Source organism: Hyla sarda, chromosome 12 (genome assembly GCF_029499605.1).
Source record: "Hyla sarda isolate aHylSar1 chromosome 12, aHylSar1.hap1, whole genome shotgun sequence".
In the NCBI taxonomy this organism is placed as follows: domain Eukaryota; kingdom Metazoa; phylum Chordata; class Amphibia; order Anura; family Hylidae; genus Hyla; species Hyla sarda.
The window spans coordinates 85,315,546-85,337,427 of record NC_079200.1 but is presented as its reverse complement, the minus strand read 5'-3'; the positions used below and the strand labels follow the sequence as shown (position 1 = coordinate 85,337,427).

Below are 21,882 nucleotides of genomic sequence, written 5' to 3'. Positions count from 1 at the left end.
ATATAGCTTTTCCCGTTTCTAAACAAAATCCTTTTTCCCCCTTTTTTTTGTCTTTTGTCATGTTCTGACAGCCGTAACTTTTTTTATTTTTCATCCGCCATTGTGTGAGGGCTTATTTCTTGCAGGACGAGCGGTACTTTTTATTGGTACCATATTTAAGATTCATGCTACCTTTTGATTTTTTTTATTCTACGCTTTGGAATAAAATTTGTGTTTTTTTTTTTTTTACAGTGTTCACCGTGCGGGATAAATACCATTATAATTTTATATCAGTTTATTATCAGTTTATTGTACAAGTCATTACGGACATGGCAATACCTATCATGTATAGGTTTGGGTATTTTTTTGGGTGATAATATAGGGTTTTATTGGAAAAGGGGCATTTTTTTTTCACGTGTTATACTATGTTGCAGTACATCTGTACTGCAGCACAGTATAACTGTCAGTACTACACTGACTAACAGCCTGTGCGATCAAGCCTATGCCCGAACCTCACAGGCTGCCATACTAGGCAGACAGGAGCACTCCTGCTGCCATGGCGACCAACAGGATTTCTTCCAACAAAATGGTGGCCCCTTCACTGTAGATGTAAAATAAATATTCAGCCTGAAGTCACCCTGTCTGAACCCCATGAGGCGACTGCACTTGGATTAGAGACGAGGGAGATTATTTTCCCTCAAGAGAACTTGAGACCAATCATCCAGGTAAGTGACCTCCAGTCTCCCTTTAGCAGACTCCTGACTAGACTAGAGGAGGCTGAATGGCTGGCCTGTAGTATCCAGAGTACTGGAGCTGGTGAGATAAACAATAGCTCTGTGCTTCCTACTCACCTTGTTGTTGTGTCAAACTGAAAGGGGTAGATGATTTCATCCTGGTTGCAGATCTGACAGATAAAACCTCTCTGACTGCACAGGTCACACCTGAAGACGTGGCTGCTGGCAAACTCCAAGGCAGACTGAAGGAAACACTGAAACGCTCCCTCAGCGATCTGCAAGAAATTGTGACAATTACCTGAAAGCACATCAATGTCTTACACTTCTGATATAAGCTAGGGTTATAAGAGTTAAATGTAGGGTACTGCACCTGTTTAAGGTCCCACACGCTGTAAGTATGAGCACAGTCCAGGAGGTAATCCCGCTGATCGAGGCTACGAAGTAAAAATAACAGCTATTTACCAGAGAGGACCACCTCACCCTTCACATTGAGGGACAAGATTAAGCAGTACATGGGACTAGTAAAGATGATGGTATCTCCGTCTCTTAAATGTCAGGACTGCGACAAGAGAATAAGCCACCAGTGGCATTACTTGGTACCAACAGTAAAATAAGACCATAGACAAATATACTGTAAAGTGGGGCATCTGTTTTCACATTGCCACTTTCTCCTAAGCTTTATAAAGGTCTTTCCAATTTATAGTCCTGTGGTGCAATTTTATAGGTCCTGTCTCTCCATCACCTGCGCAAAACTGAACTGTACCCTCAGGGAGGGATCCCATGTAACACCAGTGGGGCAGAAGTGGGTGACATGACACTTACCTTGTGCTAAGCTCCTGCAGTGCCCCACTGCGACAGGTCATCAGATACTCCCCCAGCAGCCGCAGCTTCTCCCGACTATAGCCGATCTCACACATGGTTGTTGTGTGCTGGTAGAGGCACTCATTTAGGCACTTAATGTTGAAAATTGGCTCATCCCACACCATCTTTAGGAAGTTTACAGCTGGTCTAGACACCTGCATAGAACGGAAATGGGCGAGAAGCTCATTTGTTGCATTTCAGAGAATGGACTCCGGTCACACAGAAGACGGAAACATCAAGATACATAAATGAGATCAGTCAAAGCCCCTAGCATATGAGGTGTAAGGTGATCAGGGACAGGGATCAGGTAAAGCAATGAGCTGCTAGGCAGGTGAAGACTACACTGGTGAAGGCACTAATAGGATAGGAAGATGGATCCTTACTCACCGGCCGCTCTGTTAGGTCCCAGTTATGCACAATCCTGGAGGGGATGATCGACACTTCATCCTGATGACACAAGTCACAATAATATAGACCAGAGAACGCACACAACTTCACCTTCCCAAAGTGGAATCCAATCTGTTTATGGCAGCCTGCAATGGGAGAAGGCATATAACATCCAGACAGCATATCGGCAGCCACATCACAACCAGCCCCCACCTACCTGCACACTTGAAGTTCTGCGTGTCCAGACCCCGCTCAGTGGGAATATGCAGGAGGTACTGGAAAAGAAGATGTTCCCGGATGTGAGGCTTTATGTGGAAGCTTGCAGCCCTTAGGAACAGAACAGCATCATCTTCCAGCTCCAGGAACACCGCTCGGACCAGCTCTCTCCAAGCTTTGGCTTCAGCAGCGTTCTCTGCCTGTAACTGCAGAGATCCCTTGGTAGTGACCAGGCGGAAGCAAGAGGGACTCCCAAGGCTGGAGTCAGGCAGAATATCCTTCACCATCTCTGCAGTATACACACTGTACAGAGACTTCTCATCACTCCGGGAAAGGAAACACTTCAGAGCACGTTCTGACAATGAGAACATGTACCTTGTCCATGATTTCTGAACCTTCATGTACAAAACAGACTCCTTCAAAGCATCTGGCTCAACTTCCACCTGAAAAGTCCAGTCAAACACCTGGCAGGAAGGCGCCCTATCACCGGGAGGCGCAGGGCTGTGTGGGGAATCTATGCCCTGTAAAATTTCCCAGCAGTCATCTTGCTGGGGTCGGAGTTTTTGCACAGCTTCCTGTATTCTGTCCACCCAGTCCTGGGCTTCATCTTTAGATGGAGTCCTCAGGTACACCCTTTTACTGGCAAACTGAAGGTCAAAGCGGCCATCACTGTGTGCGGGGCCCACTGACTCACAGCGGAGGAGAGAACAACTCTCCGCACAGTTCTGCTCGTCTCCTTCAACTTGCAGGCGAAACTCATATGGCGTCAGCTCACAATAATACGGCTTGTAAAGACCTAAGGCATTCTTACGTTCTAGAGTGCCCATCATCAAGAGGCCACGGAACGGGTTGGGCAATCCTGTGGGAATCAGTAAAATCAGCATAAGATGCATAAAAATCCACAGAGAAAGCAGGGAAAGGAATTGAAATACCTATCTGCCTGCGGTGGACTACATGAAAGGCTGCACTGGAGGACTTTGGGGACTCCTGGTTGGAGACGTTAGGCAGCTCAGAGACTAGGTGGCCAGTACCGGCCTTGTCTACTGTACCCACACCAGGTTCTGTCTGGAAGTCCTCTTCACAGATCCAGCTCTGGCTCTTCTGGACAGATGGGAAGAAAACACAACAACAACAACACTCCAGTTTCTGCTACAATAAGCAAGACATCTGCATTAGGGCCAGTTCACACTATGTTTGTAGTGTACGGGTGCCTGATCCAGCTAAGGGGAGCGAAAACCGTCCGCTCCTGTATCCCAGCCGGACCTGGCCCGTATGTAATGCATTTCAATGAGCCGATCGGAGTCAGTGCTGGACTCATTTATGCTACGGTTTTAGGGCCGGTCAGAAAACCGTATACGGGGCAAAAATGAACCCACCGGAGTCAGTGTTTCACTCTGGTCGGCTCATTGAAATGAATGGGGTTCAAATGTAGCGTGAACCCAGCCTTAGACAGGGTGACAGGCAGTGGATGAGAGTGCATGAAATTAGCAGTAAGAGAGATGTGATAGAGTCACAGGGTGACATGGAGAGAAAAAGACAGGAAGAAGGGGACAGAATGTAAAACATGACTATGGACTTATATACTCCAAATTCCTCCCCTCATTTATTAGCCAGGTACTCACTGGTAGTTCTGCTGTAGGAGTCACCTCTACTGATAGAGAACTATTGCTAAGGAGATCAGTTACACAATGAGCATCCAGTGACGCTGCTGGAGTGGAAAAAGATGGGGACGGTTCAGTGATAGTAAGATCGCAATCTTGGGTGTCTGAAGTGACCGGTGTTATCTCAGATGTGTCCGCTGCTGGAGTCTCCGCTGCTTTTATTAATCCTTCATCAGCTTTTAGGACTTGGGGAGTTGGTATTTCATATTGGGGAGACAGAGACGTGTCATATATCACAGTGTCTGTAACCCTAAAGAGTTAAAGATAAGGTGTCAGTTCCCAGTGTCTCCCTACAAGATCACAAAAGCCCTGACCCCTTAGCTGTATACACTAAGCTTTCACATAACAAAAGGACACATTTCTGTGAGGTTAAGTGTGTATCCTGTGTTAAAAACGCCACCAGTACTTACTCAGTGCTAGCATGAGTGCCCTCCACAACATCACCAGTGTCTGGAGGCAGCTGAGAAAAGTCAGAGATTGTGGGAGAGGCAGGAGTCGCTGAGCCCCGTGTAAGAGGCTGTTCATCAGATCCCAGACTAGAAGAAAGCTGGGAGGATGAGCTACTGTGATCCAGGCTCAGGGAAGAGGACTCCAACTGCATCTTACTATTACTCAGCATTGAATTGTTGGTGTCATCTGAGCCAGAAGACTGGGAGACAGAATCCAAGGATTTTTTCCTGTGCGGCTCATATTGAACACCTCGCTCTGCATCTTCTGGCCACAGCCCAGACAATGTTAAAGGGGAAGCTGTCCACTCATTCAGAATAGAAGACTTGTAGGACAGAGAGAACATGAGTGATGATAGACCCTGAAGGTAGCTGAGAACAACATCACAATCCTCCGCATCCAGCAGCAGTGCAAAGGGCTGGTAATAATCCACCAAGTGAGACTTCTCCCTCTGTAGTGTCAAGAAGTAGCACTCCATCAGCGAATCATTAAGAGCCAGGCGCAACCAGGAGCGGCAGCGGCCCACGTCACTATTAATATAACTTATAGTCTCCAGTTGAGAGATGACGTCCCTGGAAGACAAGCAAAAATTGAAGATCGGGCACTGACAGGAGAGACCAGTTTAGGAGTAATGACAGGGGAGTATACAGAGGAGAGACCAGTACAGGAGTAATGACAGGGGAGACCAGTATAGGAGTAATGACAGGGGAGACCAGTATAGGAGTAATGACAGGGGAGACCAGTATAGGAGTAATGACAGGGGAGACCAGTATAGGAGTAATGACAGGGGAGTATACAGATTAGAGACCAGTACAGGAGTAATGACAGGAGACCAGTACAGGAGTAATGACAGGAGACCAGTACAGGAGTAATGACAGGGGAGACCAGTATAGGAGTAATGACAGGGGAGACCAGTATAGGAGTAATGACAGGGGAGACCAGTATAGGAGTAATGACAGGGGAGACCAGTATAGGAGTAATGACAGGGGAGTATACAGATTAGAGACCAGTACAGGAGTAATGACAGGAGACCAGTACAGGAGTAATGACAGGAGAGACCAGTATAGGAGTAATGGCAGGAGAGACCAGTATAGGAGTAATGGCAGGAGAGACCAGTATAGGAATAATGGCAGGAGAGACCAGTATAGGAGTAATGACAGGAGAGACCAGTATAGGAGTAATGACAGGGGAGACCAGTATAGGAGTAATGACAGGAGAGACCAGTACAGGAGTAATGACAGGAGAGACCAGTACAGGAGTAATGACAGGAGAGTCCAGTACAGGAGTAATGACAGGAGAGACCAGTATAGGAGTAATGACAGGAGAGACCAGTATAGGAGTAATGACAGGGGAGACCAGTATAGGAGTAATGACAGGAGAGACCAGTACAGGAGTAATGACAGGAGAGTCCAGTACAGGAGTAATGACAGGAGAGACCAGTACAGGAGTAATGGCAGGAGAGACCAGTATAGGAGTAATGGCAGGAGAGACCAGTATAGGAGTAATGGCAGGAGAGACCAGTATAGGAATAATGGCAGGAGAGACCAGTATAGGAGTAATGACAGGAGAGACCAGTATAGGAGTAATGACAGGGGAGACCAGTATAGGAGTAATGACAGGAGAGACCAGTACAGGAGTAATGACAGGAGAGACCAGTATAGGAGTAATGACAGGAGAGACCAGTATAGGAGTAATGACAGGAGAGACCAGTACAGGAGTAATGACAGGAGAGACCAGTATAGGAGTAATGACAGGAGAGACCAGTATAGGAGTAATGACAGGGGAGACCAGTATAGGAGTAATGACAGGAGAGACCAGTATAGGAGTAATGACAGGAGAGTCCAGTACAGGAGTAATGACAGGAGAGTCCAGTACAGGAGTAATGACAGGAGAGACCAGTATAGGAGTAATGACAGGAGAGTCCAGTACAGGAGTAATGACAGGAGAGTCCAGTACAGGAGTAATGACAGGAGAGTCCAGTACAGGAGTAATGACAGGAGAGACCAGTATAGGAGTAATGACAGGGGAGTATACAGAGGAGAGACCAGTACAGGAGTAATGACAGGAGAGACCAGTATAGGAGTAATGACAGGGGAGTATACAGAGGAGAGACCAGTATAGGAGTAATGACAGGGGAGTATACAGAGGAGAGACCAGTATAGGAGTAATGACAGGGGAGACCAGTATAGGAGTAATGACAGGGGAGACCAGTATAGGAGTAATGACAGGAGAGACCAGTATAGGAGTAATGACAGGAGAGACCAGTATAGGAGTAATGACAGGAGAGACCAGTATAGGAGTAATGACAGGAGAGTCCAGTACAGGAGTAATGACAGGAGAGACCAGTATAGGAGTAATGACAGGGGAGTATACAGAGGAGAGACCAGTATAGGAGTAATGACAGGGGAGTATACACAGGAGAGACCAGTATAGGAGTAATGACCGGGGAGTATACAGAGGAGAGACCAGTACAGGAGTAATGACAGGAGAGACCAGTATAGGAGTAATGACAGGGGAGTATACAGAGGAGAGACCAGTATAGGAGTAATGACAGGGGAGTATACAGAGGAGAGACCAGTACAGGAGTAATGACAGGAGAGACCAGTATAGGAGTAATGACAGGGGAGTATACAGAGGAGAGACCAGTATAGGAGTAATGACAGGGGAGTATACAGAGGAGAGACCAGTATAGGAGTAATGACAGGAGAGACCAGTATAGGAGTAATGACAGGAGAGACCAGTATAGGAGTAATGACAGGAGAGACCAGTATAGGAGTAATGACAGGAGAGACCAGTATAGGAGTAATGGCAGGAGAGACCAGTATAGGAGTAATGGCAGGAGAGACCAGTATAGGAATAATGGCAGGAGAGACCAGTATAGGAATAATGGCAGGAGAGACCAGTATAGGAATAATGGCAGGAGAGACCAGTATAGGAGTAATGACAGGAGAGACCAGTATAGGAGTAATGACAGGGGAGACCAGTATAGGAGTAATGACAGGAGAGACCAGTATAGGAGTAATGACAGGGGAGACCAGTACAGGAGTAATGACAGGAGAGACCAGTACAGGAGTAATGACAGGAGAGACCAGTACAGGAGTAATGACAGGAGAGACCAGTACAGGAGTAATGACAGGAGAGTCCAGTACAGGAGTAATGACAGGAGAGACCAGTATAGGAGTAATGACAGGAGAGACCAGTATAGGAGTAATGACATGGGAGACCAGTATAGGAGTAATGACAGGGGAGACCAGTATAGGAGTAATGACAGGAGAGACCAGTATAGGAGTAATGACAGGAGAGTCCAGTACAGGAGTAATGACAGGAGAGTCCAGTACAGGAGTAATGACAGGAGAGACCAGTATAGGAGTAATGACAGGGGAGTATACAGAGGAGAGACCAGTACAGGAGTAATGACAGGAGAGACCAGTATAGGAGTAATGACAGGGGAGTATACAGAGGAGAGACCAGTATAGGAGTAATGACAGGGGAGTATACAGAGGAGAGACCAGTATAGGAGTAATGACAGGGGAGACCAGTATAGGAGTAATGACAGGGGAGACCAGTATAGGAGTAATGACAGGAGAGACCAGTATAGGAGTAATGACAGGAGAGACCAGTATAGGAGTAATGACAGGAGAGACCAGTATAGGAGTAATGACAGGAGAGTCCAGTACAGGAGTAATGACAGGAGAGACCAGTATAGGAGTAATGACAGGGGAGTATACAGAGGAGAGACCAGTATAGGAGTAATGACAGGGGAGTATACAGAGGAGAGACCAGTATAGGAGTAATGACCGGGGAGTATACAGAGGAGAGACCAGTACAGGAGTAATGACAGGAGAGACCAGTATAGGAGTAATGACAGGGGAGTATACAGAGGAGAGACCAGTATAGGAGTAATGACAGGGGAGTATACAGAGGAGAGACCAGTACAGGAGTAATGACAGGAGAGACCAGTATAGGAGTAATGACAGGGGAGTATACAGAGGAGAGACCAGTATAGGAGTAATGACAGGGGAGACCAGTATAGGAGTAATGACAGGGGAGACCAGTATAGGAGTAATGACAGGAGAGACCAGTACAGGAGTAATGACAGGAGAGACCAGTACAGGAGTAATGACAGGAGAGTCCAGTACAGGAGTAATGACAGGAGAGACCAGTATAGGAGTAATGACAGGGGAGTATACAGAGGAGAGACCAGTATAGGAGTAATGACAGGGGAGACCAGTATAGGAGTAATGACAGGGGAGACCAGTATAGGAGTAATGACAGGAGAGACCAGTATAGGAGTAATGACAGGAGAGACCAGTATAGGAGTAATGACAGGAGAGTCCAGTACAGGAGTAATGACAGGAGAGTCCAGTACAGGAGTAATGACAGGAGAGTCCAGTACAGGAGTAATGACAGGAGAGACCAGTATAGGAGTAATGACAGGGGAGTATACAGAGGAGAGACCAGTACAGGAGTAATGACAGGAGAGACCAGTATAGGAGTAATGACAGGGGAGTATACAGAGGAGAGACCAGTATAGGAGTAATGACAGGGGAGTATACAGAGGAGAGACCAGTACAGGAGTAATGACAGGAGAGACCAGTATAGGAGTAATGACAGGGGAGTATACAGAGGAGAGACCAGTATAGGAGTAATGACAGGGGAGACCAGTATAGGAGTAATGACAGGGGAGACCAGTATAGGAGTAATGACAGGAGAGTCCAGTACAGGAGTAATGACAGGAGAGACCAGTATAGGAGTAATGACAGGGGAGTATACAGAGGAGAGACCAGTACAGGAGTAATGACAGGAGAGACCAGTATAGGAGTAATGACAGGGGAGTATACAGAGGAGAGACCAGTATAGGAGTAATGACAGGGGAGTATACAGAGGAGAGACCAGTATAGGAGTAATGACAGGAGAGACCAGTATAGGAGTAATGACAGGAGAGACCAGTATAGGAGTAATGACAGGAGAGACCAGTATAGGAGTAATGACAGGAGAGACCAGTATAGGAGTAATGACAGGGGAGACCAGTATAGGAGTAATGACAGGGGAGACCAGTATAGGAGTAATGACAGGGGAGACCAGTATAGGAGTAATGACAGGAGAGACCAGTATAGGAGTAATGACAGGAGAGACCAGTATAGGAGTAATGACAGGAGAGACCAGTACAGGAGTAATGACAGGAGAGACCAGTATAGGAGTAATGACAGGAGAGACCAGTATAGGAGTAATGACAGGGGAGACCAGTATAGGAGTAATGACAGGAGAGACCAGTATAGGAGTAATGACAGGAGAGACCAGTATAGGAGTAATGACAGGAGAGACCAGTATAGGAGTAATGACAGGAGAGACCAGTATAGGAGTAATGACAGGAGAGTATACAGAGAAGAGACCAGTATAGGAGTAATGACAGGAGAGACCAGTATAGGAGTAATGACAGGGGAGACCAGTATAGGAGTAATGACAGGGGAGACCAGTATAGGAGTAATGACAGGAGAGACCAGTATAGGAGTAATGACAGGAGAGACCAGTATAGGAGTAATGACAGGAGAGACCAGTACAGGAGTAATGACAGGAGAGACCAGTATAGGAGTAATGACAGGGGAGTATACAGAGGAGAGACCAGTATAGGAGTAATGACAGGGGAGACCAGTATAGGAGTAATGAGAGGGGAGACCAGTATAGGAGTAATGACAGGAGAGACCAGTATAGGAGTAATGACAGGAGAGACCAGTATAGGAGTAATGACAGGAGAGTATACAGAGAAGAGACCAGTATAGGAGTAATGACAGGGGAGTATACAGAGGAGAGACCAGTATAGGAGTAATGACAGGGGAGACCAGTATAGGAGTAATGAGAGGGGAGACCAGTATAGGAGTAATGACAGGAGAGACCAGTATAGGAGTAATGACAGGAGAGACCAGTATAGGAGTAATGACAGGAGAGACCAGTATAGGAGTAATGACAGGAGAGACCAGTATAGGAGTAATGACAGGAGAGTATACAGAGAAGAGACCAGTATAGGAGTAATGACAGGAGAGACCAGTATAGGAGTAATGACAGGGGAGACCAGTATAGGAGTAATGACAGGGGAGACCAGTATAGGAGTAATGACAGGAGAGACCAGTATAGGAGTAATGACAGGAGAGACCAGTATAGGAGTAATGACAGGAGAGACCAGTACAGGAGTAATGACAGGAGAGACCAGTATAGGAGTAATGACAGGGGAGTATACAGAGGAGAGACCAGTATAGGAGTAATGACAGGGGAGACCAGTATAGGAGTAATGAGAGGGGAGACCAGTATAGGAGTAATGACAGGAGAGACCAGTATAGGAGTAATGACAGGAGAGACCAGTATAGGAGTAATGACAGGAGAGTATACAGAGAAGAGACCAGTGTAGGAGTAATGACAGGGGAGTATACAGAGGAGAGACCAGTATAGGAGTAATGACAGGGGAGTATACAGAGGAGAGACCAGTATAGGAGTAATGACAGGGGAGTATACAGAGAAGAGACCAGTATAGGAGTAATGACAGGGGAGTATACAGAGGAGAGACCAGTATAGGAGTAATGACAGGGGAGACCAGTATAGGAGTAATGACAGGGGAGACCAGTATAGGAGTAATGACAGGAGAGACCAGTACAGGAGTAATGACAGGAGAGACCAGTACAGGAGTAATGACAGGAGAGTCCAGTACAGGAGTAATGACAGGAGAGACCAGTATAGGAGTAATGACAGGGGAGTATACAGAGGAGAGACCAGTATAGGAGTAATGACAGGGGAGACCAGTATAGGAGTAATGACAGGGGAGACCAGTATAGGAGTAATGACAGGAGAGACCAGTATAGGAGTAATGACAGGAGAGTCCAGTACAGGAGTAATGACAGGAGAGTCCAGTACAGGAGTAATGACAGGAGAGTCCAGTACAGGAGTAATGACAGGAGAGACCAGTATAGGAGTAATGACAGGGGAGTATACAGAGGAGAGACCAGTACAGGAGTAATGACAGGAGAGACCAGTATAGGAGTAATGACAGGGGAGTATACAGAGGAGAGACCAGTATAGGAGTAATGACAGGGGAGACCAGTATAGGAGTAATGACAGGGGAGACCAGTATAGGAGTAATGACAGGAGAGACCAGTATAGGAGTAATGACAGGAGAGACCAGTATAGGAGTAATGACAGGAGAGTCCAGTACAGGAGTAATGACAGGAGAGACCAGTATAGGAGTAATGACAGGGGAGTATACAGAGGAGAGACCAGTACAGGAGTAATGACAGGAGAGACCAGTATAGGAGTAATGACAGGGGAGTATACAGAGGAGAGACCAGTATAGGAGTAATGACAGGGGAGTATACAGAGGAGAGACCAGTATAGGAGTAATGACAGGAGAGACCAGTATAGGAGTAATGACAGGAGAGACCAGTATAGGAGTAATGACAGGAGAGACCAGTATAGGAGTAATGACAGGAGAGACCAGTATAGGAGTAATGACAGGGGAGACCAGTATAGGAGTAATGACAGGGGAGACCAGTATAGGAGTAATGACAGGGGAGACCAGTATAGGAGTAATGACAGGGGAGACCAGTATAGGAGTAATGACAGGAGAGACCAGTATAGGAGTAATGACAGGAGAGACCAGTATAGGAGTAATGACAGGAGAGACCAGTATAGGAGTAATGACAGGAGAGACCAGTATAGGAGTAATGACAGGAGAGACCAGTATAGGAGTAATGACAGGAGAGACCAGTATAGGAGTAATGACAGGAGAGACCAGTATAGGAGTAATGACAGGGGAGACCAGTATAGGAGTAATGACAGGGGAGACCAGTATAGGAGTAATGACAGGAGAGACCAGTATAGGAGTAATGACAGGAGAGACCAGTATAGGAGTAATGACAGGAGAGACCAGTACAGGAGTAATGACAGGAGAGACCAGTATAGGAGTAATGACAGGGGAGTATACAGAGGAGAGACCAGTATAGGAGTAATGACAGGGGAGACCAGTATAGGAGTAATGAGAGGGGAGACCAGTATAGGAGTAATGACAGGAGAGACCAGTATAGGAGTAATGACAGGAGAGACCAGTATAGGAGTAATGACAGGAGAGTATACAGAGAAGAGACCAGTGTAGGAGTAATGACAGGGGAGTATACAGAGGAGAGACCAGTATAGGAGTAATGACAGGGGAGTATACAGAGGAGAGACCAGTATAGGAGTAATGACAGGGGAGTATACAGAGAAGAGACCAGTATAGGAGTAATGACAGGGGAGTATACAGAGGAGAGACCAGTATAGGAGTAATGACAGGGGAGTATACAGAGGAGAGACCAGTATAGGAGTAATGACAGGAGAGTATACAGAGAAGAGACTAGTATAGGAGTAATGACAGGGGAGTATACAGAGGAGAGACCAGTATAGGAGTAATGACAGGAGAGTATACAGAGAAGAGACTAGTATAGGAGTAATGACAGGGGAGTATACAGAGGAGAGACCAGTATAGGAGTAATGACAGGAGAGTATACAGAGAAGAGACCAGTATAGGAGTAATGACAGGGGAGTATACAGAGGAGAGACCAGTATAGGAGTAATGACAGGGGAGTATACAGAGGAGAGACCAGTATAGGAGTAATGACAGGAGAGTATACAGAGGAGAGACCAGTATAGGAGTAATGACAGGGGAGTATACAGAGAAGAGACCAGTGTAGGAGTAATGACAGGAGAGTATACAGAGAAGAGACTAGTATATTGTTAAGGTGCTGCCCAATCATATACTGACCGGTGAGTGATCGCTTTCAGGAGAGGCCAAAAAGCTGGCTGTGGTAGGGGCACGCGACGCCCCTTGTTCCTCCTTCTGTCAGCCTGCGTTCTGATAAATTTCACTTTCAGTCCATGGATAAAGACGGCTTCCAGAGCCACACACAAGCTGTTGGCATCATCATCGTCGCTGGTGATGACATCATCAGTTGTCACGTAGCGCATCTGAAGGGCGCGGAGTGAGGACGATAACTTTTTCGTTATATTCTGCCACATTAGAAGAAGACATTGCATGAAAAACATCAGGTTTTAAACACTAGACACATTTGCTTTATATGGGGTGAGATTTATTCCCCTTCTCCCTATCTCCATTACAAAACAATCCAGCAAGTCCTCATCAGGGAGCGAGATTACAACGAAAGGAAACTCCTTTAATATAGTGTCGGGGCAGAGAAACGCAGGGTAGAAAGCCTCCCATAAACATGAATATTAATAAAACCGGAAGCCAAATAAAACCCATGAATCACTGGGTGAAACTTATGGGCCACTGCTGCTACTTTTTTGTTTTAATATATTAACCAGCTATATGTGAGGTAACACACATATACATGTTTTTATTTAACTCTTTATACATTACTTCCTTGCTTCGCTAGTTGGCTTCCCTTAGAGCAGCACCCCCCCACTGTGTATGCTAATCTGCCCCCTCCCTTACGATCTACACATGGTCAGGAGGATCCTGCAGGTCGCTACCTCATGAAATTGTTATCTCCTAAATGGTTATGTTGCCGATAGTTAAAAGGAGTTATCCAGGAATAGAAAAGCAGCGCCACCCCTGTCCTCAGGTTGTGTGTGGTATTACAACTTGGCTTTATTCACTTACTGCAATACCACACACAACCTGGGGACAAGATTGGTGCTGTATTTGGAAGAAATCAGTTCTTCCTTCTTCTAACCTAGGGATAATCCATTTATATCTATAAGTGCTGCTATTGGCATCATAACACTGCTTAGGGGCCAGCCCCACAAGCTAATCGGGGTCCTACTTGTTTAAAGAAAAAGCGTGGACAGTAACAGGACTGTAGCAGCCGAGCACATAAACACCAGCAGGAGACATATCCCCAGTGTCATACAACTTTGTACCTTGCTGACTAGACCACTTTTTCCCAACAGGGGTGCCTCCAGCTGTTGCAAAACTACAACTCCCAGCATGCCCGGACAGCCAAAGGCTGTCCGGGCATGCTGGAAGTTGTAGTTTTGCAACAGCTGGAGACACCCCGGTTGGGAAACACTGGTCTAGAGATGAGCGAACTTACAGTAAATTTGATTCGTCACGAACTTCTCAGCTCGGCAGTTGATGGCTTTTCCTGCATAAATTAGTTCAGCCTTCAGGTGCTCCGGTGGTCTGGAAAAGGTGGATACATTCCTAGGAAAGAGTCTCCTAGGACTGTATCCACCTTTTCCAGCCCACCGGAGCACCTGAAAGCTGAACTAATTTATGCAGGATAAGTCATCAACTGCCGAGCCGAGAAGTTCGTGACGAACCGAATTTACTGTAAGTTCCCTCATCTCTAGTCTAGACATATCTTCATCCATAGTAGGGCACTATTTGTCATTATAAAGGAAAACAACACCGATACACATGAGATTTCGTAAGAACACCCTTTATACCCGTGTTCTCTTATCAGCCCAATCCTTGAAAAATTCACAGAGACTTCGAGCTGCTTAAAAAAGGTGGAAACTGCAAAAGAGTACACTTGTCATCTAGAGACGGACCATTAACCCCTTAAGGACACTGACCATTTTTGCTTTTTTCATTTCTTTTTCCTCCTCTCCTTTTAACCCCTTAAAAAAGGAGTACTATGGCGCTTTTTATTATTAAACCTCCGTGCCCGGGCTGCAAAATTTAGCAAAACAAACTTTAACTCACCTTCCTACTTTTCCCCCTCCCCCGCCCCCGTTGCGCTGATATCTGTGTCCTCTTCTCAGGTCCCCGTCTTCTTCTGCTTCCTGCGGGTTGGTGAGTCCCGCTCCTCTCAGCGTATCACTGACTGCAGCGGGACATTGCTGCTAGGGATCGACAGATATTGATTTTCTTAGGGCCGATACCGATAATATGTGAACTTTGAGGCCGATAACTTATGCCGATATTCCGGTATAAGTTATCGGCTATTACACCCCCCCCCCCCCCCCTGCAGATCAATGACAAAGCGGGCGCTTTAAACTAATGAACTGCAGCAACTTTTGCGGGGCCAGAGACCGCCGTCGCCACCCGCTTCTCTCCCCCTGCCTGTCCTGGGGTCCTCCCTAGTCCAACCACCGCCTCCGCTGCCCCATTGCCTCCCCCATCCCTGGTTTTATAGTTACCTGTTCCCGGGGTCTGCGCTACTTCTGGCTCCGGCGGCGTCCTGAGCTGTCACTGTGCGCACTGACTGTGACGTCGCGTTGAGGATGTCACTCGTCATTGCGTAGCGCACAGCAATAGCGCAGGACGCCGCAGGAGCCAGAAGTAGCGCAGACCCCAGGAACAGGTAATTATAAAAGCGGGGATGGGGCAGCGTCGGTCTCGGGACGGGGGGCAATGCATTATCAGCATATCGGCCGATAAGGTAATTGCCGATAATGTCAAAAATCGTGAATATCGTCCGATAATAAAAACTGTCGATCCCTAATTGCTGCAGCTGGCGATACGCTGAGGGCAGAGTGACTCACCGACCCGCAGGAAGTGGAAGAAGACAGGGACCAGAGAACAGGACACCGATATCGGCGCAACGGGAGGGGGAACGTAGGAACTAGAGATGAGAGAAATTACAGTGATTAGATCCTTCACAAACTTCTCGGCTCGGCGGTTGCTGACTTTATCCTGCATAAATTAGTTCAGCTTCCAGGTGCTCCGGTGGGCTGGAAAAGGTGGATACAGTCCTAGGAGAGAGTCTCCAGCCACTGGAGCACCTGAAGGCTGAACTATTGTATGCAGGCTAAAGTCAGCAACCGCCGAGCTGAGAAGCTTGTGATGAATAGAATCACTAACTTCTCTCATCTCTAGTAGTAAGGTGCACTAAAGTTTATTTTGTTTCATTTTGCAGCCCGGGCATGGAGGGTTAATAATGATAAGCGCCATAGTACTCCTTTAAAGGGGTACTCCGCCCCTAGACATGTTATCCCCTATCCAAAGGATAGGGGATAAGATGTCAGATCGCCGGGGTCCCGATGCTGGGGATCCCGGGGATCGCTGCTGCAGCACCCCGCTATCATTACTGCGCAGCTCTGCACGTAATGACGGGCAATACAGGGGCCGGAGCATAGTTATGTCACGGCTCCACCCCTCGTGACGCCAAGGCCTGCCCCCGTCAATACAAGTCTATGGGAGGGGGCGTGGCGGTCGTCATGCCCCCTGCCATAGACTTGCATTAAGGGGACGGGCCGTGATGTCATGAAGGGCGGAGCCATGACGTCACGCTGCTCCGACCCCTGTATCGCCCGTCATTACGCACAGAGCAAACTTGCTCTGCGCAGTAATGATAGCGGGGTGCTGCAGCAGCGATCTCCGAGGTCCCCAGCAGCGGGACCGCGGCGATCTAACATCTTATCCCCTATCCTTTGGATAGGGGATAAGATGCCAGGGGCGGAGTACCCCTTTAAGGACACAATTAAATTTTAGCATTTTCTTATTTCCCTCCTCGCCTTCTTAGAGGCATAACTTTTTGATTTTTCCATCCACAGACCCATAGGAGGGCTTGTTTTTTATGTGACCGGTTGCACTTTGTAATGACACCTTTCATTTCACCATAAAATGTATGGCAAAACCAAAGAAAATGTTATTCGTGCAGGGAAATTGTTAAGAAAACCAAAATTTTGCAACTTTTGGAGGGAGTTTTCAGGCTGTACATTTAATGGAAAAAATGACGTCCTCTTAATTCTGTGGGTCAAGACGATTAAAATGATACCTATGGTTGTATGCTTTTCTATTGTACTGCTTTCTTTTTTTTTTTTTTTTAAAGCATGTTTAAAATCACTCTATTCTGACTAACTTATTCTGTATACAGGGCTGTATGAGGGCTTATTTTTTGTCCAGTGATCTGTTTTTATCAGTACCATTATTTATGGGACTTTTTGATCGCTTTTTATTCATATTTCTTTTCTCATATTTGATGTAATAAAAAATCTGTATTTTTGGTGTTTTTTTTTTTTTTTTTTTTTACGATTACTACTGCGGGATCATGAAAATTATAATTTACTAGTTTGGACAATTACGCACGTGAGGATACCAAATATGGACCCTCCTCCTCCATTTTAGTTCACTAAATCCCTGCAAACACGCCGCAGGGGTTCGGTGAGCTCCACTGAGCTACCGGCAAGTTTCACTTTTATTTTAGATGCCAAGATCGGCATTGATCACGGCCTCTAAAAGGTTAAATGACCGGCAGCGGCAGGATCACCACTCATTAGCAGTTAGACCCTTGGTCTTAAGTACCAGGACACAAGAGAGTACATGTCCTTAACAGGTAAAAGACATTAAGAATATGTTGGCAGTGCTATTGTTTCTGTTATCAGCCACAAGAGAAAGTTTTAAATCTGTAAATTTATATAAGCTTTTGGGGACAACAGAACAAAGTAGGGATCGACCGATACTCATTTTTTAGAGCTGATACCAATAACCTGTATAGTTCCCCCACATTAGGTAGGCAGTATAGATCCCCCCACATTAGGTTGGCAGTATAGTTCCCCCCACATTAGGTTGGCAGTATAGTTCCCCCCACATTAGGTTGGCAGTATAGATCCCCCCACATTAGGCTGGCAGTATAGATCCCCCCACATTAGGCTGGCAGTATAGATCCCCCCACATTAGGCTGGCAGTATAGATCCCCCCACATTAGGCTGGCAGTATAGATCCCCCCACATTAGGCTGGCAGTATAGATCCCCCCACATTAGGCTGGCAGTATAGATCCCCCCACATTAGGCTGGCAGTATAGATCCCCCCACATTAGGCTGGCAGTATAGATCCCCCCACATTAGGCTGGCAGTATAGATCCCCCCACATTAGGCTGGCAGTATAGATCCCCCACATTAGGCTGGCAGTATAGATCCCCCCACATTAGGCGGGCAGTATAGATCCCCCCCACATTAGGTGGGCAGTATAGATCCCCCCACATTAGGTTGGCAGTATAGTTCCCCCACATTAGGTTGGCAGTATAGTTCCCCCACATTAGGTTGGCAGTATAGTTCCCCCACATTAGGTTGGCAGTATAGTTCCCCCACATTAGGTTGGCAGTATAGTTCCCCCACAGACATCCAGCCTCCAGCCATATACAGTGTATGGCTGTGTACTGCCCCACTTCAGTGCTCTGACCAAAAAAAATCTGATCCTGTTTTTAAAATTAATATGTATGCCAATGGCAATAAAGTTTTATATATTTGAAGTGTATGTGCTTTGAAGTCTACCGCGCATACGTACAAAAAAAAAAAAAGCGATTGACATAGACATCAATAATTTTAAAAAATCAGAACAGACGCGATTTCGATCAGATTTGGAATCTGGACGAAAAATCGCGGTCAACCAGGATTTTACCTCCGATCATCAGTGTTTCCCAACTAGGGTGCCTCCAGCTGTTGCAAAAATACAATTCCCAGCATGCCCGGACAGCCAAAGGCTGTCCGGGCATGCTGGGAGTTGTAGTTTTGCAACAGCTGGAGGCACACCAGTTGGGAAACAGCGCTCTACGTAATGCACATGGGCAATCGCAGGGCTTTTAGGGGCATTTTCCATTTAGGATACAAATCTGACCCCAGTGAAGATGTCCAGCTAACCACCACCTCCTTTCCGAAAAGAATGTTCCCACAATAGTTCCAGAAAGTCTGGGGTCAGTGATCATGTTGGGGATTGGCTGAGGTGTACGATTTAAAGGGGTTATCCAGGAAAAAAAAAAAAAAAAGCTTTTTTTATACATATCAACTGGTTCCAGAAAGTTAAACAGATTTGTAAATTACTTCTATTACAAAATCTTAATCCTTTCAGTACTTCTGAGCTGCTGAAGTTGAGTTGTTCTTTTCTGTCTAAGTGCTCTCTGATGACACCTGTCTCGGGAACCGCCCAGTTCAGAAGCAAATCCCCATAGCAAACCTCTTCTACTCTGTGCAGTTCCAGAGACAAGCAGAGATGTCAGCAGAGAGCACTGTTGTCAGACAGAAAAGAACAACTCAACTTCAACAGCTGATAATTATTGGAAGGATTAAGATTTCTTAATAGAAGTAAATTTACAAATCTGTTTAACTTTCTGGAGCCAGTTAATATAAATAAAAAAGTTTTTTTCCCTGGATAACCCCTTTAAAACAGCCAATACCAAGTAAAAACTGTAGGGTTGCGTCTTCAAAAGCATTGCTAATGAGACGGTCAATCATCATCTGTTATCCGTAAGACAGACTCCACAGGACAACAGCTGATGGGCATGCCAAGATTCCTTCTCCCTGTACATACCACAAAGCATGCTCACAACACTCTCCTATATAAGACAATAGATGACAAGGACAGCTCAGCTACTCCCTATGTGTCACATGGTGCTGTCAATGTTCTCTTTCGAAGTCCATGGGCTATTTTCTACCTAAGGTTTCCTATGTCCTTGTAGCTGCTGTAAAACCAACCTCTGCACCTGACACGGACAAGATGGCCGCCCAATGGCCGCCACCACAACCATGTACTTTGTGTAATATAAAATGACGACAAGAAGATTATATCATCCGATCATCGTGAGGATTTATCATGAATGATGAAGGGTCCACACAACCCAGCACATGGTAACAACCCCCACTCCCTATTTGCCGGCCCTGGCAGGTATTACCCCGGGGTTCAGTAAAGAGTCCTAAACAGGTGACCCCTGCCATACCTGCTTAACATCTCTGTGATCCGGGAGCGGGGCCTGTGGGGAGTTCATGTCAACTCTTCTACACAATCCAGTCACATGTCCTGTGAGGAGAAAAAGACAATGGGGAATGAGAAGACAAATAGACAGGACCTTGACAATACACCCCTGACAGACAACACCCCAATATCACCAACTAACCCACCTCCACCTGTTCACATAACCAACCCCCGACACAGCAACACACCCGACCGACTACAGCCCGACTGCCTGCACCCCCTCCCCCCCAACACACATCAACACCAAACACCCGCACACACCAAGGCCCCCTACTGCCCTCAAATATGTGACCGCCCGCAGAACCAAGCAAAACAAGTCCAAGCCCCAGCAACACCCCGAAACTCCCGATCCAATAACTATTAGGCAGATCGGGACCCACAATCTGTACCTGAAGGGCCACTCAGGCAGCAGACCACGGAGAAAACAAATTTCCGGTCACGTGAATAGTTACCAATGACAAGTTGAAGGCGGGGCTTCTTGTCACATGATCGAATCGAATTGGACTCCCAGATCACGTGTAAAAGAAGACGTTGCCACGTGACTAGCGAGGCTCCTGATGTCACGTATTCCAGGGTTTCCCAACCTGTGTGCCTTCGGCTGTTGCACAATTACAACATTCAGCGGCTCTCCGGGCATGCTGGGAGTTGTAGTTTTGCAACAGGTGGAGGCACACTGGTTGGAAAATACTGATCTATACCGACCGAGTATAGTAGCCTTCTATACCAACCGGTGACCAAGTATAGGAGCCTTCTATACTGACCGGTGACCAAGTATAGGAGCCTTCTATACTGACCGGTGACCAAGTATAGGAGCCTTCTATACCAACCGGTGACTAAGTATAGGAGCCTTCTATACCAACCGGTGACCAAGTATAGAAGCCTTCTATACCAACCGGTGACCAAGTATAGGAGCCTTCTATACTGACCGGTGACCAAGTATAGGAGCCTTCTATACTGACCGGTGACCAAGTATAGGAGCCTTCTATACCAACCGGTGACTAAGTATAGGAGCCTTCCATACCAACCGGTGACCAAGTATAGGAGCCTTCTGTACTGACAGGTGACCAAGTATAGGAGCCTTCTATACCAACCGGTGACCAAGTATAGGAGCCTTCTATACCAACCGGTGACCAAGTATAGGAGCCTTCTATACTGACAGGTGACCAAGTATAGGAGCCTTCTATACCAACCGGTGACTAAGTATAGGAGCCTTCTATACTGACCGGTGACCAAATATAGGAGCCTTCTATACCAACCGGTGACTAAATATAGGAGCCTTCTATACCAACCGGTGACTAAGTATAGGAGCCTTCTATACCAACCGGTGACTAAGTATAGGAGCCTTCTATACTGACCGGTGACCAAGTATAGGAGCCTTCTATACTGACCGGTGACTAAGTATAGGAGCCTTCTATACCAACCGGTGACTAAGTATAGGAGCCTTCTATACTGACCGGTGACCAAATATAGGAGCCTTCTATACCAACCGGTGACTAAGTATAGGAGCCTTCTATACCAACCGGTGACTAAGTATAGGAGCCTTCTATACCAACCGGTGACTAAGTATAGGAGCCTTCTATACCAACCGGTGACCAAGTATAGGAGCCTTCTATACTGACCGGTGACCAAGTATAGGAGCCTTCTATACCAACCGGTGACCAAGTATAGGAGCCTTCTATACCAACCGGTGACTAAGTATAGGAGCCTTCTATACTGACCGGTGACCAAGTATAGGAGCCTTCTATACCAACCAGTGACTAAGTATAGGAACCTTCTATACTGACCGGTGACCAAATATAGGATCCTTCTATACTGATTGGTGACAAAGTATAGGAGCCTTGTAAATTGACTGGAGGCAAAATATAGTAGCCTTCTATACTGAGCGGTGACGGAGTATAGGAGCCTTCTATACTGACCAGAGAC

The 21,882-nt window shown here is 46.5% G+C and overlaps 1 protein-coding gene across 4 annotated transcripts in view; it reads right to left on the bottom strand.

Moving 5' to 3' along the window:
• PLEKHM1 (pleckstrin homology and RUN domain containing M1) overlaps positions 1-20,466 on the bottom strand; it is a 38,832-nt gene extending 18,366 nt beyond the window's left edge. Inside the window, exons 1-11 of one of the 4 annotated variants that reach the window (XM_056547888.1) lie at positions 20,412-20,466; positions 19,925-20,004; positions 13,068-13,312; positions 4,249-4,857; positions 3,800-4,088; positions 3,110-3,278; positions 2,179-3,036; positions 1,962-2,107; positions 1,536-1,729; positions 1,084-1,147; positions 831-988 (exon numbers count right to left, since the gene is read on the bottom strand). In XM_056547888.1, the coding sequence (XP_056403863.1) occupies positions 831-988; positions 1,084-1,147; positions 1,536-1,729; positions 1,962-2,107; positions 2,179-3,036; positions 3,110-3,278; positions 3,800-4,088; positions 4,249-4,857; positions 13,068-13,312; positions 19,925-19,972 (2,780 nt within the window). In that variant the 5' untranslated portion in view covers positions 19,973-20,004; positions 20,412-20,466. Of the gene's footprint in view, positions 1-830; positions 989-1,083; positions 1,148-1,535; positions 1,730-1,961; positions 2,108-2,178; positions 3,037-3,109; positions 3,279-3,799; positions 4,089-4,248; positions 4,858-13,067; positions 13,313-19,924; positions 20,005-20,220; positions 20,246-20,348 lie in introns of those variants that run through there. The other 3 variants (XM_056547887.1, XM_056547890.1, XM_056547889.1) reach the window with 3 other exon arrangements.
• Between the last annotated feature and the right edge of the window lie 1,416 nt (positions 20,467-21,882).